General features: G+C 37.5%; 1 protein-coding gene across 2 annotated transcripts in view; it reads right to left on the bottom strand.

Moving 5' to 3' along the window:
* MEGF10 (multiple EGF like domains 10) overlaps positions 1-25,393 on the bottom strand; it is an 82,894-nt gene that overhangs the window by 43,293 nt on the left and 14,208 nt on the right. For both annotated transcript variants that reach the window (XM_050329906.1, XM_050329907.1), the window contains exons 2-6: positions 20,942-21,073; positions 17,765-17,866; positions 16,940-17,040; positions 11,844-11,936; positions 534-780 (exon numbers count right to left, since the gene is read on the bottom strand). In XM_050329906.1, the coding sequence (XP_050185863.1) occupies positions 534-780; positions 11,844-11,936; positions 16,940-17,040; positions 17,765-17,866; positions 20,942-21,057 (659 nt within the window). In that variant the 5' untranslated portion in view covers positions 21,058-21,073. The remainder of the gene's footprint in view (positions 1-533; positions 781-11,843; positions 11,937-16,939; positions 17,041-17,764; positions 17,867-20,941; positions 21,074-25,393) is intronic.

The raw sequence follows: 25,393 nt of genomic DNA, 5'->3' as shown, positions 1-25,393 counted from the left end.
TGGGTATCGGTCTCTTCTCTCAGGCAACCAGCAGTAGGACAAGATGGCATAGTTTTAAGCTGTGCCAGGGGAGCCTTAGGTTGGACATTAGGAAGAAATTCTTACAGAGGGAGTGATCAGGCATTGGCACAGGTTGTCCAGGGAGGTGGTGGAGTCACCATCCCTGGAGGGGTTTACAAAAAGACTGGATGTGGCACTCAGTGCCATTGTCTAGTAGGCAAGGTGATGCTAGGTCAAAGGTTGGACTTGATGATCTCAGAGGTCCTTTCCAGCCTAGTTAATTCTGTGATTCTGTAATGTGATTTTCCAAATTTGCAGCCAAACTGTTTTCATAATGGTCATGAAGAAGTTCCGAGCAGGGGAGAAGAGGAGCAGCCCGAGTCAAGGGGATTTCTTTTGGCTGCACCTACTGATGTGCCCTGTAATATGTTTTGCCCAAACCTGCTTCCCTGCACAAAAGTTAATCTAAATTGAATTTCCTTTGCCAGCACTCTTTAAAAGTTGCACCTCAAAACAATATACCCGCTGCTTACAAGGCTCCGGTGTATCCCGGTGGACACCTGCATTCCCCAGTGATGTGGTCACAGGTGGCTCCGTTCTGGCACTGGCATTTCTGGTGGCAGTCATTGCCGTAGGTCCCAGGGTCACAGCGCTCCTCGCAGCGCCAGCCCTTGAACCCCGAGGCGCAGTGACAGGCGCCTGTGATGGGGTTGCACAGCGCCCCATTCTTGCACTGGCAACGGCTGCTGCAGTGGGGCCCCCAGTGGTCACTGTCACATGCTGAATGGGCAAGAAAGGAAGAATGTTACAAAGATGCTGAGAGTCAGCTGTTTTGTTAAAAAAAAAAAAAAAAATTGTAAAATGGAAATGGCTGTTCCTCAGTTGAACCTCAATGATCTTGGCAGGCAGACCAAAATCAGTTTGTAGACACTGATTCTTACATGGAAAAGCGAACATTTTATAATGTGAGGCTGAGAAATAAATGCAAGTTCTAGTCTTTTAATTGTCAGAACTCTTCATTGTGACTCTGTACCATCAAAACCCAGTTACAGTTGCAGTTAGCTTCCATTTACAGGGAGAAGTCTTGCTAATTTAAAAAAATGTAGTCTAAATCCATAAACAACTGGCTGAATCCTACAAGGAAGTTGCAAAGCTTGCTCATTGTAAACTTATGATTTTTGACAAATCCAGAAATCCCTGTCTGCATAATTGCAAATATTCTCTTTTCATTCCTGCAATACTCTGAAAGGGCAAAAGAAAGCACAAGTGTTTCACCAAGAAATAGAAATTATCAATTATATGGTTTAATTTCATATGGATGTTACAAATTTGGTTATCCAATGTGTCTTCACAATCATTCAAATCCATCTTTTCTTCCCTGCCCCAGTGCCTCCCATTAAAACCCTACAAGTAAGCCGCTCAGACATCATTTCAGCATCCAAAGAAACACATAACATTAAGGAAGGAATTTCATCTTAAGAAACACAGGACTTCTGTAAAGAGCCTGAAGATTAAGGTCACCTGGAGTTCAACAGGAATGTACAAATCATATGGTCAAATGATCTGATTTTATTTCTATGCTGTGTTGATAACAACAGTACAATGGCAAAGCCTCAACTGCAGCGACCATAAGCCCAGGCTCTTCTCTTGGAGACTGACAGCCTTTGTTCTCCCAGTCTTCTCCTGGGGCAAGAAACCCAGGCAAAGAACAGACACACTTTCCTAGACTAATGCAAAGTAATTCAAGAATGCTCCTCAGGCTACAAATTATTCAGCTGTAAGAGCTGTTCACTCAGGCTACACAAATAAAAAGGAATTACAGTATTTTCAAGAATCTACTCTTTAGGATTTTTTTTCCCCAAGACAGGTCACTAGAACACGCATTGAAAATGGGGATATTGTGAGCACTCACATACAATAAAATACAGAGCAACAGAAAGTGGTGTATGTATTATAAACACTCATCAGTACTGTTGGACTGTTAGAACAACTGTCCATCTTATTATTGGCCTCTCTCTTTAAATATGTGTGGGGTTTGGTGGACAAACAAGAGGTTTATATAGAGTTTGTAACACACTGCTGCCTACAGCACAAAATTGCCTGTTGCCATGATAACTCACATTCATTCAGAACTGATACTGCTGTATTTTCAACATGACTGCATAGAATAGAATGTGTAATCCTCATACTTAACCAGTCCTGAAATCATTTTCAGGAAACCAGCTATTTTGGGATATATAAAAATATGTGTATGGGTGGCTAGAGGCCTGAGAATAGTCACATGTTCTGTCATGACTGAACAGAAACCCCTAATTTGTTGTGGGTTGTTTTTTTTTGCTGAACACATTAGTCTGCATTCAGGTAGAAGTCTTTGTTCTTTCAGAAAAAAAATCAATAACTGCTATTAAATCATGGAATAATTAAAAATTAAAATAATAAAAAAATAAAAGAGAGAAAAAATATTCCCCCTGCCCCCATCAAGGCATGTCTGATAAACAGGACAATTCAGACTGATTGCCAGACCAAAACTGTTCCAGTGCAGGGCTCAGTCAAGGATGAAGGTGCAGTGCTACAACATTCATGGAGCTGCCTCAAGACCCACAGCAAAGTGTCAGTGCCACACAGACCAGAAACATCTACTGCCACTGCACCCAGCACCCAGCCAGCACAACTGCCTTGCTAGAAAATGCATGTACCATACAGTGCTTAACAATTTATTAGTTTCCTGGCATGATCTTCTCATTGTGTTTGCAGGAAATCATTAAAATTAAAAAGAAAACACAAACCATCATATGACTGCTAAAAGATTCCAAGCCTCAGGACCATTCTCCTGGCAGTGACCAGGTGCATATCAAATACTGGCTATGCAACATTGATTACAGCTCCACGGTAAAGCATTCCAAAGGGACAGTGGTGGAGCAGCCATAATACAATTTCACAATAGTCCTTTACACAAGGTCTGTCACTAGCCTTGCATCTATCTGTGAGTTATGTGCAGAAATGTGGAGAAATGTGCTGGATAAAGAGGAATAAATAATAATAATGACCAAGATAGATAAATCACGTTTTACCTCTATGTCCCCTGACTGATAATCAATAATGTTATTCACAGGAAATCAACAGGATTTGTCAGAAACTGATGCTCAGTTTTCTATTAAAAAAGAAGAGGGCAAAGGGTAGAAACATTTCCTGAGGCAAGTTTGGGTTTTGGAGGCTAACTTTACCAACTATTACATCAGGCTATTTCTGCTGCTTCCTAGTATTCAAACACTGAGAAAGCTGGTCTGGAAGTCACACATCTGATAATCTGATGGAATGGGATAGTCTTTGAGCTAATGACTATGGTCAGGTTACAGACTGTCAGCTGCAGTTCAATCAGAATAGCTGTGCTGACTGCACCAAGGTCACAGGCACATGTGTAGGTCACACACTACATGCAGACACACGCAAAAGCCTCAGCTACTGACTTCTGAGCAGAGCTGGAGCTGTAAATCATCTGTCTCAGAACAGGGTATATGTGAAAGGGAAGCAAAGTACAGAGGCAAGAGCCCCATGTTCAGAATAGCTTCAGCACAAGGATGGTGTGTCCCAGCCCTGGTAACTCCTGAAAAACCTCAAAGAAATCAAAATGCAGCCAGTAAATCAGGATTAATTTTGTGTTGATCATAATGATGGCCTAATGATGTTCTGTTTCATGCAGAACATCTTCCTTACAAATGTCCTTCACCTTCCCATCTTCACATACTATATTCACCCTCAGGTTTTTAAGTTTTAAAGCGAAGAACTGGTTAGGGTCCCTGTCAGCTTTTGCAGTAGATTCACAGCTTCCTTTCTGCCTTCACTTTATGCTGTACGGGTGAAGGAGGGGGGGGAATACATATAAACTTTTAATAAATACCATGGTATTAATGCCACATCTTGTTATCATTTTTCCTTCTGTACATTCATCTGGGAGTAAATTTTCTGTCACCGCAGTAAGAGCTCTGCACATCACACAATGCCACAGATACAGGAAAGAGAACTTTTCTCTCAGAAGGCTGCACTATGGTAAGAAGCTCTAAGATGATACAGGTCTACCACGATAAAAATGCTTCTTTACACTGAGTGCTAAATGACCAAAGAAACAGAGAGGAGCCTAAGGTTTCAGTGGTGAAATAAAATCATCTTCAAGAAGAAATTGAAATCTGTGATGCAAACTGCTATCGGTTTGGGGCCTTTTGTACCATCTTTGAAGATCTAAAGTGCTGTAGTATGGAATGCCATTTCCTAGTACAATAACTTAATGCATATTGTTATTATGCTGGGCTAGATGTGGGTTTATGGACATGGTTTCTGTGAGCAGCTGGTGATTTGCAAACTGGGATAGTGGGAGCCCTGACATTTTATAACACAAGGTATGATTTTTATAATAATCTGAAGCACTTGTAAAGAATTTGGCAGCTACTTTATTGCTTCTTATAAACAAAAATACTTTTCACTAAATACTTACAAAGGCTTTTCTGCTTTTTTTTAATGTTGATTTCCTTAAAAGGCAACAAAAAGAAAAGTGCAAACGGGTCTGAGTTTACTCCTGACAAACCACTTTGATCACCTAAAATTCTGCACTTCACTAAAGAACGGCCTATAATGAGAAGAAAATAAGGCTATCAAATCAAAGAACATTTCAGAAGAAAAACCTCCTTGGAAACTCCAACTTTCAGTTATTTTTTAACTATGCCACAATTTCCTTTATAACATGATATTCAAGCCAGACAATATTTATTGCAATACTTTTTTTTGTAAAGATCTTTGTTTTCCTTTATTCTTCCTTTTTTTTGTTAATGTGGACATACAAGTGAAGAACCACACCAAAACTAAGATTTACTTTTCTTACTATCATTTTTTGTAGTTGTGTTTTATGTAGCACCAAGACAACTAAATGAGACTTTATTCTGTCATAATTGCACATCTTTCTGCAAGGCACTCTGCTGTGTGTTTCTGGAAATATTTACCACTACCACAAAACAGAAGAGATTCTTACTGCAGCGTTAGACTTACGTGTTTTTATGGTCTTTTAAAAAAACTGAAAACAAAATTCTGGACCACAGACAGCAGAAGAAGAGCGAATGTTCCCTCACTTGGAACACAGTATTATGAAGTACAAACTTAGAATAACATTTCTAGGAGGGGCCATAAGAGATTTGCATTAAAAGGGAATTATCACCATGACTAGCCAAAAATAACCAGTGAAAGCAAAATAGGCCAGTACTGAGAAAACTTTGATTTATCCAAAGGAGTATCCCACTGACAGTCTTGTTATTATGAACAGAATTGCTAATCTCTGGAAATGCTCTAAGGCATGACTTTCAAGAGTCGACACAAGGGAAATTCATTGATTCACCGAGCGAAAACCATGACAAAAATATGGATGTTTTCACTAACCTAAATCCACACTATTCCTACTGGAAAGTTCAGAGAGTATTCCTGAAACTTCTCTCTGCTATTTCCATTTGGTTAGCTGCAGATCTAAACTGATGGCATTTGTTTCCCTTAGGATATTCCTGCAGGATAGGAAACAGATAACAATTCTCCCAACTGGAATTTAAACCAAATTCTTGCTGATTTTAAAAGCTATAAATACGCAAGTGTGTTCAAAATTTGACAAGATGCATTAAGCCCCTGGTGACATCAACCTGTATGTCAGCCTGGACAGACAGACAGTAAATGTGGAACATGGCAAACAGGAATTTCAGGAATGAGTCGAAAAAGCGAGAAAACTAAACCAACTACTCTGAAAACTAGAACAAAAACAAACCAACTACTCTGAAAACTAGAATAAAAACATCCTTCAGAAAGACCTTAAAAGTATTATGTAGTAAAACCATGAGATTATTCTCCATATATATTTCTTTTCTTTTGCTCTGTTCTAGTCATCTCAGAATGTTATGAAAATATATGCACTGGCACATAAAAAAAGAAATATTTTTCCCTTAGAGAATCATTAAAAATAATTATGAAGTATCAATGTCTTTTAGTAAAGGACCTACTTTTCCTATATCCCAGATACAAAAATGCCTGGAATATTTTTTTTTTCAGAATGAATGCCCTTTCTATTAAGTCTGGATTTTCTTTCTGTCTTTTGTTTCTATCTGATTGCATTTTTTATACTGTAGGCCTTTAACCCTGTGGCATATTTTTCATTGTTACTTTTTGTTTTGTGTATCAGAAAGGATTTTTATTGAAAATTCTAAGCTTAAATTTAATTTAGATTTTTTTTCTTTTTACTCTATAAAAGCCTCTTGATCCGTGAAGTGGAAGAACAATGAAAATGTGTTTTTCAGATCCTATGAAAGACTGAAACTATATGCCTTTCACATCCCATAAATTTCACAAGACTCTTTAAAGAGCTTTGGACGTCAGAATACAAGGATGGATAATTGAAAAGAAAAACACACACAGGCGGTTGTTGGTGTTCATTGTATGATATTATTGAGATAAAACCTCTTAGAAATAATCACTACTATGGGAAAAGTTACAAAATTTTAAGAAACTGCTTGTTTCATGTCTAGCCCATGATCCTGATTTTGCACAGATCTCCTTGTAGGACAATAAATTAGCATTCCCCCTTTCTTTTTTAATGACTCGAAGGTCATCTTAGTTTTTAAATTAGCAGCAAATGTTATCCTTCACATCCCTGAAAACCTACCAAGTGAGACACTGAAAACATATAAGCCTGCCAATGTATAAGGCAGATTGAAATGAAATCAGTCCTATAAATACTTTTGCACTGTTACTAGAAAAAAACCCCACAAACACTATTAAAGAAATCAACTTAGGTAAACTGTACAAACAGCTTCCAAAGAAATGAAAAGCCTCTCTGATCCAGAAAATGTTTTCAAAGCACTACTATCATCACTATTTACTGGAATGCCTTCCTTCAGTAAATCTCAACATAAGTAAATTTAAGAACTCAGTTTTGTAGAAAATATTTTTTTTCTACATTTGCTTATAGATTGCAACTGCAATTCAACAAAACAGTAACGCATATCTATAAAATCTATTTATTTCCTTAGAGCTTCAAAATCAAAATGTTTTACGGGACCAAAAATATATTAAATATAGGAATAATATTATTTCAAAAAAATAGTTCAACTGAACTCAAAACAAGCACAGCTGCTTTGTAGCCCTGGGAACTTTGATACCACCTACCACAGTGACACTGTCAACAATGAAAGTGATGGCAACTTCCATGAATACCTTTTTTCCCTATTTGCACCTGGTCTAACTTGCTGGTGGGTGAGTTTCTCAACTCAAAGATATTCAGCCTTGGTAGAGGAGCAAATGAAGTGTTCAACTGGAAAAACTGAGAACTCAGTCAGGGAAAGTACAGCAGTAATAATTACAGGAGAATTAAGGGAAGTGAAGAGCATAGGGAAGACACATGAAATACAAATGGGTTAAATTTAAGATTGTTTATGACCTGCTGTCACCTTTGTTCACAGGATGTATTTGCAGGGAGTTGCGCTAGGGGCAGTTCTGCATTACTAAAATAAAGTATTTCTCTGCATTTTGCATAAAAGCAAATAGCTGTCTGTCACAATACTCTGCAGTTCTACTTGTATGTTTACCAGTTCCTTGGTTCTGGCAGTATAGCCCTTCTAATGCTAGGATGTGATTAAAACCATAACTTATTTCTGCAGCCTGTTCAATGGCTTAGAAAACTCAAGGATGAGCTGGCTCTCTAAGCATATCTTGCAAGCTCCATTAGTCCAAATGTTTTCAACAAACAAAGAGGAAAGCAATGCCCTGGTTGAAAAATCTCAATTCAGTATTCAAAAAATTTGCCATCACCACCACCTTTCCTGGGAGCTGCACCACGGGGCTGTTTCACTTGAAATGCAAATATGTCTGTGGAAAACAGTCACACAACCACCTCTGCAGGGTTAATGGAGATTAAAAACTCCACTGTGAAGCTGGCAGTGCTTGCAACTCACGTGAGTGTCTCTCACAAACTATGCCAAGGGATCCAGTTTCTGCCACATTCTGCATCTGCCAAGTGCCACGAAGAAAACAGCAAGATTTTCACAGAATTTGTGAACTTTACAAACACCCACGACTGTAAAGGAAATGTAATAGTAGCAGAACTACTGTACCTTGAAAGTTTCCTTAACAAGTGCATTTAAAGGTAACAAGTTGTTTCTCTGAGCTGCCAGCTTTAAACGTGCAGCTTAACGTATTAGTAAAAGAGCCAGTTCTCTCCTCATGTTCTATAAAGCCCTGGAGCCAAATTATGCCTTTGTGACACTTTTTTCTACCCATGACCTCAGACTGTGGTCCTGACAAAATTCTATGAATAACCAATAGAACCAAATTACAAATTAAAACCCAGTGATTCAAACAAATCTCAGATTGCTTAAGTGCAATAAAAACAGAAAAATCCTGTTCACATTTTCACAAACAATCCTAACCATACATGTCATAAACCAAAGACATGTCACTCCCTTTCTGCTTCACTGCTCAGGCCAGCTGGGGGGAATCACAAGGCTGTGACCATTTCAGACGACTCGGTGTAGTATTGATTTTGCCTCTGCTCCAGCTTATCCAGAAAGTGCCCTATTGATTTTGAAGGAATTATTTGTGGACTACTAGGCATGAGAAGAAAAACAAAGTGAATGTCCTGATTGCTTAGTGGCACTCCACATCAGACTGCACTTGTATCTGTCTTGCACACACATTCAAAACTGACCGTAACTGCTATAGTAAAGAGTGTTGCAAGAGTATGAGCAGAAAACAAGCAAAACCCATAATTTATAAATGTAAAATGTGGTTTGATCATCTCCACATCTAGACAGACAACTATTACTACATGTAGCAGCTTTTTCTGGAAGCCTGCTTTATACCCAGCCAATGCACTCTCATGACATATAACTGACCCATACAACTTAAAAATTTGATATAAATAATCTAGTCTAGGAGGGAAAGTTTATGTCGGTTTTGTTTGTTTTTCAAGAAAATCTATTTGTTTAATGTACAAATATACCTATGTTTACCACTGTGTGCATTTTTCTAAATTTTGCCCTTGTTCTTAGGCCAGAACTGGTCAACTTATATTCCTGGAATTCAGAAACACTTCTTCAAAGGGGTGCTGACAGTTTGTTGGTTGTGCTGATTCACTCACTTCTTTCATTCAACATGTCTTCTATCCAGTCATTTGTCATTGTCCTGACCACTGTGTTCAGTCAATAAATCTTTATTGGAATAAATTGTTTTGCATGTGAGCGATCTCTTCATTCAAGTAGTATTTCTCTTCAGATACATGTATGTTATCATCATCTCCTTTCTCCACCTCCCACTGACTTTCACTGCAAGCAACCACTGGCTAATCCACCATATTTCCTGTAATTAAAAAGAAACCTAAAGAAGAAACACATTTCACACAGGAAATGTTCCCCAAGGAGACATTATTTAACTAAATTCTGAGACCACCACTCAGATTTTATGTGCTGAAGAACACATGCAATCCTGTTTTCCTCTCAGTTTTCAGAAAGGTAGAGGATGTAGTGGTGAGCAGAGTTACGGGCTGGGCTAGAACTGAGATCTTAAAGAAGACAATCTCAGTAATCTAGGCTAATCTTTAGTCCTCTTCTCCATAAACTGAAAACAGCCACTGATCTAAGCAATTAGGAATTCGATAAGAACCCTCACAATATTTGCTACAAAAGGAAATGGAAGTCTCCCAAGAAGTTTATTCCCTTCTAAGAAACGACAAAGATCAAGCTGGGGGAGGTTGGCAGATGGACAGATGCTGCAACAGGACTAACTCTGTTCTGAGACACTTTCAGATTAAATTCTTTGTAAGGAGAACAAACAATCCTAATAGAGAAAGGACAGTACTTTGGAAGAAGATGTTTAGTTCTGCACTTCTACAAAACATTTAGTCCTTAGGTAGAACAGTTCCTTCCAACATGTCTGGGACCATGAAAATGAACAGATCACTAAATCTGGAAGTTGACCTAAAATCTCACACTTCAAGAAAAATCTGTCCTTTTCAGTCAGGGTTATTCTTTTTTGGTCATCAGTAACCATTAAAAACTGACCTGTAATTATTGTTCCATCATTCACTTAAGTAGTTACATAGTTAAAATATTTATTTGATGGTCATTATTACAGCAGGGCAATTTGCATATATTTATATTGAATTAATAACTTGCTATATCAACAAAGTCATTATTAAAAAAGCAAGAGTTTATTTTATCTCATTCTACCTTTCTGTTACTAAAACTAACCAAGTTGGGGATCAACCAAAGACAACCAACTGAGGAAGAAGCAGAGAAAAAGAGATGCACATGTATTCAAAATGAATTATATCAGGCAGGTAAGGGAAAGGGATGCTGGAAACCCTGTGAGAGGAAGGATCATTTCCAAAGGCAGATTTAGAGGTTCCTGTCTCACCCAAAATACATTTTTGGGAAGTTTCAAACTTGGAAAGCTCCATAAATAACAGTATCTTTGCATTCTGTGTTGTATAATGACTCACGTTTCTTCTGCACCTTTGATTAGCTATAGAAGAGCTCTATACACAAGGTTTTCAGAAAGATAACATCTCTTGACAATTTCTTTTGACAAACTCAGTGCACTAGATTAAGATCAGTATTATGGTAACACTGAATTACTCTTTCAGTTTTATGCCTTATGCAAAACTCGATGTTTCGTTAGAGCTGTGTATGAATCACGTGTAAGCATATGAAAAAATTACACAACAAATGTAATACTTTTGAAATGGTTACATTCTTCCCCACCTCCCAAAATATGCTGCCAGAACAACCAGATGAAGAGTTATTAGAGCACTATGTTTGCAAAAAAAAAAGAACAATTCCCTATTATTGTTAAGGAGAAAAAAAAATGGGTGAAAATACTTTGTCCTGGTCATAATCTAGGTTTTTCACAGCTGTTATTTTTAGAGGAATAACAGAATAAGTAAACTAGCAGCACAATATCTGTGCAAGACATCAAGCTCTGGTTTATGTGATACAAATTTATATAGTTTGTGAAATTTAAATTATACATACATTTTTAATTGTTGACTAAAATACATTCCTTTCAAGTGGATAGTCACAAGTAATAACCAAACTTGACCTTGATTGTAACAAAATATATGGTTTTAATGTTACCCTCAACATTACATTTCCAAAGCTGCCCTTACAGAGACCAGAAAAGTGGAATAAATAACAGATAATAATGACTTAAGAAATTACTTTGAGAAACTGTAGCTCAGGCAATGGGAAGAAAAGATAATAATTTGTGGCCTGCCCAGCTTTGCTCCCCTCATCTCCTGCATGTGTTTTTAAGCCAAGGGAAAGGAGAAGAAAGTCTGGGAAATGAGACTACAGCAGATATATACAGACTGGGCAGTCAGGGAACAACTAATAGTGCAAATGGGGAACAGAGGAAAGGGGAAAAAGGAAAAGTTAGCAGCAGAGTGAAAAAGGTGGATATAGCTGTAAGGAAGGCTTAACTCACAGTTTTTAAATGTGACCCGGCATCATCATTCTTTGCATAAAAGGGGGATTTTCTTATGGTTAAAATATAATCATATCTGTTTTACTCAAAGTACAAAGTTCTGTGTTATCTGCATATTTCTGAACACATGAAAGAAAGCTCGTAACACTCCATGCTGCTACATGGGAATGCTGTTTGCAAGTAAATGAAGAAAAATCAGGTTACACAGAGTAACCTGATAATTCGGGACAAAAACCCTGACCAGAAAGCAGAAGCCCAAGCAGCGGACAGAAGATTATCTGCCCAAAAGAGAGGACAACACCACGGAAAGAGTATAAGACAGGCAGAAGCAGGTGAAAACTCACCACTGGAGCAGTTGGGCCCTCCCCAGCCAGGCTCACACTGACAGGTGTTTGGAGCAATACAGCGACCGTGGACACATTTATCAGCACAATGAGCTGTCAGGAAAGAAAATCAAAAATTAAAACAATTAAAGAACTCCTAGCACTAAAAAAAAAATAATTCTAAAAGTATTGCAAAATACTCCTAATCCAGATCTTTTTATCTTTTAAAAGTAAAATAAACATCAGTGTACTAAAGTTTGATGGCATCTCTTAAAAATATATTTTACTTCAGTCTCATCAATTTTTCCTAAGTTTGAAGCCTCCAACTAAAACCATGTTAGTGTTACTCAAATATTTCTGCATTTAACAACAAGAGCATTGTCCACATTTAATGAAAAAAGAGTCATAGTATGATATAGGTTGGAAACCCATGTGACCATGGTTCTGGACAAGAGGTTGTGGTTGGAATTTGGACAGGATGACTTCCTTTTCAATCTCAGCCATCCTGTGATTCTCTGAAGAAAATTCTCATGCCAAGAAAAAGAGGTGAATGTCAGCAGGCATGAAAAGAGATGCTTTTTGCAACAGCATGGATAAAGTATGATTTGCAACACACCAACATTTTCATACCAATTTTTCCAAACAGTTGCACAGTTCAAATGAAACATAAAAGTGATGGTGACTGAAGTAAGGTATGAAATATAAACCCTCTGAATCACTGCAACCTTTATTCTAAGTGCTAAGCAGAGCTGCCTGAAATTTTTCTCTTTTTTCCTCCCTTTTTTAAATGATTTACAAACATGAGATTCTAAGTTAAGGTTACTTTGAAACAGAGCTTTTATTTGAAACTTCTAAGAAAAAGGTGAAATGGCTTTGATACCTGGTATATCCATGTAACTGACCCAGAATATAATGCACCAAAGAGGGAGAATCTCCAAGTAGCAACTGTTTGCTGGCATCATATTCATCACAAAATACCCTTAGCCTTCCAAAATACATACACAGTATGTGCTTGTATTTCCATTTACTTTGGACAACAGTAAAACTTAAAAACTTAAAACATGTGTACAGGAGAATTTTATTTGTACCAACATTTCTAGAGAAACCTCAACAGGAATCTACCGCTATACCAAAAGTTAACAATAGAAAAAAGTTTAATGGTGCTACATGTGAATCAATTTTACTTCTGAATGGATTGAAAATTCTTTACAGTACTTAAGTAAAATACTTATAAAATGTTCTCGGGTTTTTTTTCCTAACTAAAGATGACGAAGAACATTGCTCATCTTTACATTTTATGTGGCCAAGAAAAAAGAAAAGCCCACAGAAATCAATCACATTTATCATAAACATATTTGGTTATCTATGATCCCAGTCATTAATTGCTTATTTTTACAGCCTTCACTTTTAATTCTCAACTTTAAGTTCTAACCAGCAACTTTTCAGATTTGCATTAAAATTATCTTATTTAGAAATCAACAGGGAGAACATTAATTTTTAAATGATGAAACTATATAAATGCAAAGCTACTTCATTGTTCTCAATTTATTTATTATGAAAAGACTGAGTTTAAATAATACATCACAATTTTCCATTAGTCTTATAACCTGACATGAATTACTCGTATCCTTGAAGATTCATGCCTAGATAGTACTGCCTGGAGCACTGAAGGTCTCCACAAACCAAATGTGTGAAAAATCTCACCAGTAAATCATGAGACAAAAATAAAAATGTTGTAAGACATTGGACCCAGTGCAAGGCACAGAAGAAGCTCTTGGAGCATCTCCTTGCACTGCCCCTCATGCCATGATGAGCACAGGGATCGACACTCTGGGTTTACATAAAAACATATTCTGTAATCAAAATAAATTTTTCTCTAGATACCTTTTGGGCTAAACAATTCTTGGCAAATGAATCCTAGTTAACATCCGTAACACACAGCATGTGCAGAAGTATTATTGCACTAGATGCTGGGATAAGAGAACCAAAATTTACTAAATTATCTACAAAAAGATACGAACAACAGAAAAACCAGTAGAACAAGCTGAAAAGACAGGAATGATATCAGGAACAGATAAACTATTTTCTCTTGCATTTTTATGGAATTGTTGGCCATGATTTCACCTGCAAGAGTAGGTTCTTTTACCCCCCCATCTAGTACGATAATTTTTTAACATATGCTGCCTGTTACATAAATGTTTGAAATGTTTTGGTAGTAATTATGCACATAAAGTAAATGACCACAATTTCCTCAAAATTAATTAAAATAAAAATTTATGGTGAAAGAAAATCAAATATATTTTAAACTATATAATAAATGTGTTTTTTCAAATAAATTCTTCACTTCTATACTGCATGTTAGAACATACCCTTTTTTCCTATGCTTGATGACTATTTGTTATTCAAGTGAGTGATATCCTATTATACATTAAAATAGATGATTCGTTTTCTATTTCATGTTTTGTGGAAACGCAATAGGCAAAATTCTCCATTAATGTTCTTAGAAATGCTCTACACTGTCAGAAAGTGTATGTGAAGTTAATGTTCAAGCTACCAAAATGCTGCTAGGATTAATCTACAAGAAAGCCACCAGAAGACACCTTAAAACTTTGAATTCTTTCTTTCCAAAAACATGCTAAAAATTCAATGGACTAAGTAAACATTAAAAAAACCAAACCAAAACAAAACAACAACAACCCAAACAACAAAAACACCAAAAAAAAAACCCCAAAACTTTTTGTTAAAACTTCTAGTCTGTAGCTCAGCCCAACACCCATATACCAAATCTTCTAGGGATTGCCACTGATATTAGAAGACAAGTGACAGGAAATGCAATAAATAAGAGATGAATCAATCATTCAGCCTTGTATAGAGTTTCTAAGGCCAGGAGTAAGCTCCTTTATAGAATTCCATAGAATTATTCTTCATTTGTATCTGCCTATACGCTGCATTCAGATCACCTCAGAAAGTTCATCAGATCTAAACATGTACTGTAATTTTTACGAGCAAAAACAACAACCTAAGCTCCAGTTAACCTACTATTCTAAGACATACTGGCAGTAGTGAAAACAGAATTCAGAAATTTGTACATTATTCATATCCTTGAGGATAACAGGAGTTATATGAGGACAGCACAAAGCACTCTCTGTTAGTGGGAGTTGCTTACTTAGTAAGTACTAACAGATATCTTCATACTTATAAAAAGGTCCAAGTACTGAGCTAAAATAATGTTGGATTTAAAATTAAAGTATACTTTTTAACCCATCTGAAGACAAAATGAAATGGCACAACTAATAAACAGAGTAATTTTTTCTTTTGTATGCTGCTTGACGTAATAAACTGTGCGTGCAAGAGAATGTATCTATTCTGCCCAAAAAGTTACAAAAAAAAAAGTGTTGATTGTACTATTTATTAATATAATTTTCAACTTCCCTAAGAGGTCCCCTGAAAACCTTCCAAAAGCTGCAAGTGGAGGCTGACTTCTGGTGCCACTTTGCTGCTTATGAACAGTGATGCAAATGCAGCATTGGCATAAGCATTGGCAAGAACATGTTATCTGAGTTGTTTAACATGTTTTTTTTTAAAAACTTATGGTGGCTGTAGTGGGGCAGTCTTCCTCATATATCTACTTGTACTGTGTGACTATTTTCTTATTATTATCAATGGCATTTCTCCAAGGAAGAGGATGGTAAAATTCTCCATCAGAGTTTGGACAGTTACAGTAAAACATTTATTTTTACTTTAAAGATGAACAAGCAGAGAAAAGTTTTCCACATGAGTGATTAAAAAAAGGTCTTTTAATATATTTTCCATATTCCACACATACTGAATCCAAAGATACAATGCAAAAAGAATTCTAATCAAGAAGTAAAAATATAGCACAAGTTTCACGTATTGAAAGTTTTCACGAAGCAGTGTGGAAGTCAGGAGTAACCATTTCACAAAAGTATTTTATCCTAAGATGAATTCAAATTTGTCTGTTCAGACTAGACTCCAAAAGACTCAAAAATACCCTCTTAAACTTCAGCCAGTGCTTTTCTCTGGTAATTCTTTTCCTTTGTGAGTAGAACATTTACAGACTTTAGCAAAATGATGCTGGCACATTCTTGCAATTCCTTAAAAAAAAAATTAGTTTGACCCTGCTTTCTCACGTGCAGAAAACATGTTAAATCAAAGATCTTACTGCTGCATTTTCAAATTCCAGGAAGTGTTGTAAAACAAAGATATAAATAAGGATAGTGTGATGTGTTATTGACATTTGCAGGGTCTGATTTTCCAGGGATACAAATAAACTGTCAGTTACCTCCAGTATGGCCCTCACAACAAGTAGAATGGCACAAATTAAGAAACAAACTTGCATTTGTATTGAATAAATAAACTTATATCTATTACCTGTCCCAAGCTCCCTGCTGTCAGTCCTAATGACAGGAGTACCTAATTCCCGACTAGTCAATGCTGTGTGACTTTGGACAACCCACTGGTAAATGCACCACCATACAAGTCCAGAGGTCTGGATTAACATCTCTCTTTTCATTATGCTTTTGTGCTATGCTCTTGAATAAATACCATTTTAAGACCTTAGGTCTGTACGATATTGTACAAGAGAGAGAAAGAGAGCAGAGCCAGGGCTGCCAACAAATTCTGGACACAGTTATTTTGGGATAGGAAGGTGAGATGGGGGCATGTGCCACCCAAAACCAGCCACCATCAAACAGTTTTTACAGATCTCTTTATCTACAAGAGAATCTAAGCATGGGGACCTACTGGGGTCCATGCTAAGGAGAAAAAAACTTGGATTTCCCTCCTGGTTTTAAACCTCATATTTATGTACTGTGTTGGAAAAAGCACTGACACTCGTGCTGTGCACTTTCCATATGACCATTAGTTAGAATCGCAGCAAGGTTGGTTACTTATGACACCTGAGATCCAATTTTTCTGCCATTTGCATATACACAGCACTTCATGACTTCACAAGACTTCAACAAGAGCTGCACGTGCACCACTGATGAATAACTGAGTCCCTAACTCAGCTTCCATGAGCCACTCATCAAAGGTGAGGCAAACCAGCACTGTGATGTAGGTATGGAATTTCAAGGCCAAAAAGAGACTAAACTTACGGACACACATTTCCCTGCTTTCATAAAATCCAGGGCAGCACTGGGATTTGCGCCTGTACATTGTTTTTTCACCATGTCTGTAGGCAGTACGGTAACTGATCCTAAAGAAAGGAACCAACAGTTGTTACAGACAATTCACGGTTTGGAAACAAGACAGTATATCTTCTTACACATTTTAAAAAACACTGATGTGTCATAAGAGAAAAAATGCTCAAAGAGGTCTTGAATTATCTGTGGCTGAGTTCAAGAGTCCAAGTGTCACCCCAACAAGCCTTATGCCTATCGGTGGCCAGCAAGTAGGAAAAGGATGGGGTGTTCTTCACTTGTGGTGGTTCATACATGTGGGCACATTCCTCTGAGGAAAATGCTCTTTTACAGCTGTCACCAGTTTTCAATTGTTCAGCCCTTGCTTGCTTTCTGCAAGCACAAGAACTTTTCCTGTAACAGACCTTTTTGTTTTCCTTCCAAGCAACATACACTTCCCCCAGAACACAATGTTGCAAGCAGCAAGGGCCCTCTCATGACATTACTCAACAAATACACCTTGCAGGGTCTGGGGAATTTAATTTTGGGCACTGCGCACTTTTTCCCAAGCTGTTTTTTTTCTGTTAGAACTCCACAGGATGATACACCCCAACCTGCTAGTAAAACATATGTGACACTGCTTGGACAAGCATTTTCCAGAGGACTAAGATCACAGCAGTTGGACAGGCTGGTCACTGCAGCTAAACTGCCTCACACATCATGCTTGATTTTGACAGACATGAAATCTTAGCAAATCTCTACAATATCAGTGGTTTGACAATATTAAGAGTTATACATCACCTGTGTCGTGTGCACTTAAACCAGTTTAGGATGTCGGTACAACTGGTGTAGTAAATTTGATCAAAAGGATGTGGATATGACTCTTGCACTGTAACTGAGTAACTGGGGAGAGATAGGGAGAAAAGAGAGATCACTGAGCAAGTCCTTTGTAGTACAGTCTGATTTAATTAAATCTTTTACACAATCCTGGTATAGAATGGAATAAATATAACAAAATACTAATGTGCAGCAAAATCACCCAGAAAGCTCACAAAGAAAAATATATATGCAAAGAGTCACCATGTCTCCACTGTGTAACATATTTGATGAAACTGTGCTACTAGACTTTTAAAGAAAAGTAATGTAAACCTAAATTTTTTTAAAAACTAAAACACCTGTATCTCGAATGAGCAACAAATTGAAGTAGTATGTAGCACATTATCTTCTGTGGCAACTTTTATTAGTTAACTGGATACATGGACAACTAGTTAAGGAGTCCGAAAATGAGGCTTCTTCTGTTATCACTCTAAATAGAAAAACACAAAATAGACCTTTCTGAAAAATTTCTTTTAAAAACCGTATCTGTGGCTATAGCAAAACATCCAGTATATTTAGATACTAATGATGTATATAATGACATATAATAACATAAATAATGATGAATGATAGCACAAAAATACACCTGAGTAGTAATTACTGAAAAATGACATAACAATCATACACCAAACGGTCTATTCAGCAATCAGAAATTCACAAATATTAAATACAACACTTTATTTTGTTTACTGGCTAATTTTTAACAGAGAAACTCCCACACCACAACACCACCACCACTCTGCCCTGAAATACTGTACTGAAATGCTATTATGATTTTCTGCCAAATTATACAACTATACAGTGTCCTAAAAATAAATCTATTCTCTGTAAGTCCAGAGCCTCTAAAGCTGTCAGTAGGGCAAAAGGAACAGAGCTCTGTTGCGAAAGGGGAAAATATTGAATCATCCCAGAAAACTCTTCAGGAGGCTGTTTATGCTGGCAGTCGGTCCCTGATTGCGCAAAGGAGTTGGAAAACAGAGGAATGCGTGGCAAGTTCCTCCAGTAGGGCTGATTCCCAGGACCAACCAAAACATTCTGTAGCCCACCCAGCTTTCACTCACTTCCACCCACACCCTCTTTGACCTCTTAGCACCCACTGCAGGGTGACAGCCACAGCCTCCTTTTCCTGCTGTCATCACTACACTGAGGGAAAGCACACCCAGGCCCACTTCAACTGCCCAGAATCTACTCTCTGTTTTTCCTTAAGCAGGCCTAATCCATCCAGCTGTTCCAGTCGAACAAAATATCAGTGGGATGCTGACGCTTGCCTGAGGCTCTGTGCTCTTTGTTAAAGGCAGGGTAGGCTCTGCCCCTTGTCGCTGTGATCACAGTTCATTTGTAAAGACCATTTTAGTACTGACTGGGATAGATTTATTTAAAGCATATAGCACTGGCAGTGACAGTGGCAGTACAAGAGCTTGTATCTGGGGCTTTACTTTTTCATACATATGTACCTTTGTTGCCTGCTCTGGGCAACAGCATGAACGTTTCGGTAAGTTTACTTGGAATTCCTCCCTATTTTTGAGGCACAGCAGAAGAAGGAAAAAAGTTCATGCTTTTTCATTGGCATGCTTGCTAACATACATTTTTAGATATATTTTCGTTTCTGCAGACTTTGATTAGGTTGTTTTAAGATACAGTATGCAGTGTTAATAGTTATATTTCAGGTTTTTGTCCATTTTGCTTTCACTTCATTGTAGCTTCCCTCAAAACCACTTTTACCTACAAAACTGTAAATGAAGTATAAGCAATCTAGAACAGTGTCCAGTAACATTGTAGACACATGCCTTATTACTCTAAACAGGTTTTTAGGATGGTGACTTCATATACACATTGTTGTACAAATTTTACACAACAGTTGAGGCAGAGATGCCAAATGCTTCACATGAAGCTCAGGTAAGTTCCTGAAAGAAGTCCTTAAGTAATTTTGTTGTTGTTGTTGTTCAATAGACTCTATAAAAAAGGTATATAAAAGTTTTGATTTTCTTTGTAAAGATTCAGCCATAACAATCACAAATAAATGTACAGGGGCTTAGCAGCACTCCCCACGATTAAACACAGTTTACCTTAAGTGCAGGAAACACTGATGTACTCAAGTGAACTATGAAAATCAGACTGCCTTATGGACCATCTGATCAATCATGGGCATAACAATAATAGTGAGACCCTAAGTCTTCGTTTCATTATTATAACCTTTACACAAGAAAAGAAGTTTAGCAGAAAGAAGTTTAGCAGATGCTTGAAGCTCAATCTCTCCTACACACTGTGGCATTCTTGCAAATTAATGTGAAACTGTGTGAACAAAGGGACCAACTACATTGATGGGATTTCATTTGGTATGTTATACATTCTGAACCTCATAAAAATAATTAAACTACAAACCTTAATTCATATTCTATGAATGCTGAATAGGAAAGAATCAGCATAATCAAAATTGGCCAAATTCCAATATGGTTAATTGTATTTTGCATATGTAAAAGCTTCTTTTCACTTCAGTTGGAAAAAGCTATTTTTATTCACTTCTTGTACCCAGATGGTTGTATAACATTGCTGGTACCACTGGAGCCCCTGGTGGTCTAGTGGTAAAGGCGCGGCGCTGTCACCGCCGAGACCCGGGTTCGATTCCCGGTCAGGGCCACTCCCGGGCAGGTGGGGCTCGTTAGCCCTTAAAAAGGCAACCCACCTACGTCCTAAGGACCTCGCTGCCACCGTCCAAGCTTGCTTGGCCCCGGCAGATGAACCTTAGGATTAAAGGGTGGGCTCAGTTCCGCGCACACTGTGTCTCACCTAAAAAATCCAATGCGCAGGCTGGAAGGTGTAAAGACCTTCCCCGGATCTTCGCTCGCGAAGACTGGCCATTATTACCACTGGAGTGTTTTTTGCATCCTAACCCCTACTGCAAATACAACTGCATTTCAGCCAAATGTGAAACAGTCTTCTCCTTATCCATGAACTTACCTTGCCCATTCAGTAAAGTGAATTTTTTTCCCTCATTCTGTAACTCAACTAACAGCTTTAAATAGTCCGAAGTGTGCCAAGTAAAGCAAAGCAAAACTGTTACATCAGAATTTGTGTCAGTTATCTTCCAGAAGAAAATATTACCTTTCCCAGTGGCTACACACATTAGGATCTTCCAGATTCAAAGATAAGGTTGGATCCATCCAGTGGTAGAGGAGTATGACCGGGAAGCCAAAAAAGGAGTTCAAATGAAGAACCATCTTTCCAAAAAGATGACTGTAAGAAAAAACGCCAAAACATTAATTAATCAGAGAAAGAAAGGGAAGAACAGGAAGAACAGGGAAGAAATGCCTTTCCTCTACATGGTTAACAGACAGCCTCACATATAACATAACATAAAAATCTAAAATATTAACCTAACACTTTAACTAAGCAAATTATTTAAATTTGCATACTGAAACAGTCTTAATCCAACTGACTGTTAATCCACAAATGCCAGAATAAATGCTATTAATAGATAATTTGTAATAAGCTACTATATTTCTGTTTCAGTGAACATTTGATCTTATTTCCTAACTTGCACTCAAATTGTGGCTACAAAAATAACAGAAAAAAAAGAGATCATTGAGTTTAATCTGTAGTATAATGAGAAAAAAATTCTAATACATATGTTTGGTTTAGTATAAATTTTTTTTATAAACTAAACTAATCAGAAATAGAAATTTCTTACTTTAAATATTATGGAACAGAATAAAGGGAACCACACCTATAACTAATTTATGAGAAAAAAGTCCACAGAGCCATGAAAGGAAGAAAAAAAAAAGAGATGTGAAATAGTCTTAGTTTACCATACCCTCTTCAGAAGTCAACCTAAAAAAGCTCACAACAAGAAACTATTATATTTAATATATCTGAGGATACAGAGATGAACCTATTTTGCTAAATCCTTCTTGAAAAATGAGGGCTGCTGAAAGACTTTTCATGGTCTGTAACTTGTTTCTCTGCATGCAGGGAAGTAGTCAATGTACAGTTATTTAAAAAGCAGTTGTATTTTCAGCTAATAATTCTAGTGAAGTCGTGATTTCATTGAAAATAGTCACTTTGATTAACCAGACTGTAAATGGTGTTTCCTTTTTTCCTTTCATTCTCAACTTCAGCAACTTTCCTTTTGCAGGATACATTTAACAAAATTTAAAATAAAATAAATAATAATTTGCATGAACCCCCTAGTGTAAAACTTGATTGCATTCCAAATCTTGTGCTTAATTATTAAGAAAAATCAGTACAGCTGATTAGCATTGCTTAAGTGTTTATATTAGCAATAAAATATGTAGATGACTCATTTAACTCTTGCTGTCTCTAGTTCACACTAAGAAAAACTGTTCAGGAGATTCACTTTTCATATCATATACTGCTCAAATTATCTCACATACTATACATGAGTATTTTCACTATCTACGGGTACCTAGGATCTGTAGTTCAAGTACTGAAAACGCTCATATTGGAGAACGCCATCTGTGTGTAAATTAGTTATTAGTAGATACATGAGACAAAACCCCTCTTGCTAGAAGAGAAAGCTTCTTGACCTACAGCACCAGATCCTTCTTCCACTGAAGTATGCAACTGAACACTAAAATCTTATTGCCTGATAGCATTTTCTACAGCATTTGAGGAAAAACTTTTGTTGAAAAAGCTGCATCTTTACTCACATTTTGGTCAGGAATTTTCAAGGCAGGTCTTGTCTGTTTAGCTCAGAGTCTTCTCTGGTTCCCTCAAATTTAGTGCAGGCCCATGATTTAAAAATGTTAACAGGAAAGCAGTGCAGCTGCATGAAGCAACTGTAGAGTAGCCCCCTAAGTTTCTGTAACCTAATTAAGGAAATTTAACTCATTATATGTTTATTATATAAAAGGAAGATAATCAATAAGTCATATTAAAAATTAACCTGATAAGCATATTATAATTACGAACAAGTATATCTTAAAATGGTGTACTAGGTGTACTGGAGCCCCTGGTGGTCTAGTGGTAAGGGCGTGGCACTGTCACTGCGGAGGTCCGGGTTCGATTCCCGGTCAGGGCCACTCCCAGGCAGGTGGAGCTCGTTAGTCCTTAAAGGCAACCGATCTACGTCCTAAGGACCTCGCTGCCACCGTCCAAGCTCGCTTGGCCCCGGCAGATGAACCTTAGGATTAAAGGGTGGGCTCAGTTCCGCGCACACTGTGTCTCACCTAAAAAATCCAATGCGCAGGCTGGAAGGTGTAAAGACCTTCCCCGGATCTTCGCTCGCGAAGACTGCCCATTATATTATTATATACTAGGTGTACAAAATATGCTCCCATGAACTACAGGCACTTCCCTAAAATACATTTAAATGTGAGCAACTACATAAACAACATTTGTCTCACTGGTAAGCAGATGAAATATCCTGTACGTGCACCACATAAGCACAGCCAGCTAACTATTACCACCCATCCTCTGAGATTTGTAGGTACTTTCTGTGCCACTACCAACTGTGTTGACAGTTTTGCTTGTGTTTGGGTTTTTTTGCTATATAGAGTTCAGGATCAAAACCAGGAAAAGAACAGGTAACTGAAGAAGGCAAACAAATGCTTCCCTTCTATGAGGTGAAAATTGAGACATGACTACAAATTCATCTCTCCACCCACCCAGAGCAGAGGCAAAAGCAAAACTGAGAGAATGCAGCTCTTGTAGGAAAATCCGTACAAGCGAAACAGGGAGAGCAGAGGAGGGTACAACGTTAAATAATGTAAAAGAAGTGGAGGTTACTCAAGGCTGCAAATAAATATTTTTTGGTCAGCAAAATCAGGTCCTGCCAGTGAATTAACCAGGATTAGAACTGCATGAGCAAGAGAGAATAGTAGGATACAGTTGTTAACATGACATAATGGACCCAAGACCAAGGGAAATGCTGATGCAGCTTTCTCATTACTGTTGCAAAAGCGTTTTTACCACTGAAACAAGAAAAATGGAGCAGGAACATGCTGTTTAATTAGAAGATGAACTTCAGAACAGTAAGAGCCTTTCATAGTCTCTTATAGTATCTCTGAGGTTTTACAACGCTCATTTCTGCCCTTCTGGAGTGATATGGTACAGGGATGTCAAATCCTTCTCTGGGCTGTAAAACCAAGGGCTGATCTTAACTGCATTTACATTACATTAAACTGTGTGTATAGCAAGTGTTATTGTAAAAAATCTTCCCTCTGTCCATCATAGTTTTCGTCAGCTTTCAGACTGAATTGTAAACCACACTTGTATTGCTGCTGAGTCCCTTCCTGGTGCTTTTGCCTTCCCACTCTCCAGAGCACAACAAAGGCCACACCCCCATCCCTGATTTAGGGACTGCTACCTGTAACTGAAAATTATGGCTCCAGATGAGATAAAGAGGTTTTTAAACATTTTTTTAGTGAAGAATTGTTTGGTCTTTTACTTTTTATGTTGTCTTTTTCATAACATTATACTATCTTCACTCCTGAGGTTCAGCTCCTCTAGAAGGGGCACAATTTCTTTATAAAAATATCTCTTATACTACCAATGTTAGGGAAGGTAAAATTTGAATCTGACCTAATCTTGTCAATGATGATTAATCCTGTGTTAACTTCAGAGAAAAAAGGAAAGCAAACCCAACCCCCCAACTGATTGCTTTTATCGATTACATTAGAGAATTAATGGGTGAGGAACAGAAGGTGTTTTCCCTTCGGAAATCTGTAAATCAGTTTGACGCTTTGTCACATGAAATCTCACTCATAAAGCAAATACAAACTAACCTGAATAGGAGCATTATCACAGAGACCCCAGACTGGCTGAAGATGTACAATCACAGCAAATTTAAACTGATGGGTCTTTTCTCAAATTGGACCCCAGACAAAGGCCCAGAGTTGAGTTAATATCTAAGATGCAAAGTAAAACAGGCTGACCCATTTGAAGAGTCCAAAGGTGTTTAAGATGGGACTAAACACATGAAATGGGAAAAAGAATTCATTTAGGCTGGTACCTGGAGAATAACCAAATCAAAGGCTGTACCAGAACAAGTCTTCTTGATGAAGACAGATATGCTGCTACTCTTTTCAAGTGCCATCTTATAAAGCAAAATATATCACTAAAAAAAATGCCATTTTTCTTAATAGATTTTTTTTATTTTTCAGTCTCAATTAGCAGAGCTTCCTAGGAAAATGCAGTTTATGCAATCACAATGTTTGCGTATGTTCTGACCTCACGTCCAATAACTTCCAAATCCACTCATCATTGGAAGTAACAGAAGTGAAGAAGTCTTTAATTGTAAAGTTCCAGAGAATAGTGATAATGCACAAATCTGGAGGAGACCAGACTTTATTTGCCCATAAGTCTTGGAATTACCAGTTTTGAAAGCTGCAGCATCACAATCCTTTAAGTAATGCTGCCATTTCACAGACTGTGTATCTCTACCATTACTTCTAAATATAAATGCAGTAATACATGATCTGATCTTAAATAACAAAAAACACCTGTTAAACTGTATTAAAACTGTCAACTGGAGTAAATTTTGGAGTTTCTGGCCTCTTGAAAAGCAACTCTTCTTGGCTCACCAACTTCACTCAC

The sequence above is a fragment of the Myiozetetes cayanensis genome, unplaced genomic scaffold, assembly GCF_022539395.1.
Source record: "Myiozetetes cayanensis isolate MyiCay16 unplaced genomic scaffold, myiCay2020 scf4, whole genome shotgun sequence".
NCBI lineage: Eukaryota > Metazoa > Chordata > Aves > Passeriformes > Tyrannidae > Myiozetetes > Myiozetetes cayanensis.
Note: the sequence above shows the minus strand (reverse complement) of the source record. Positions and strands in the feature narration are given on the sequence as shown.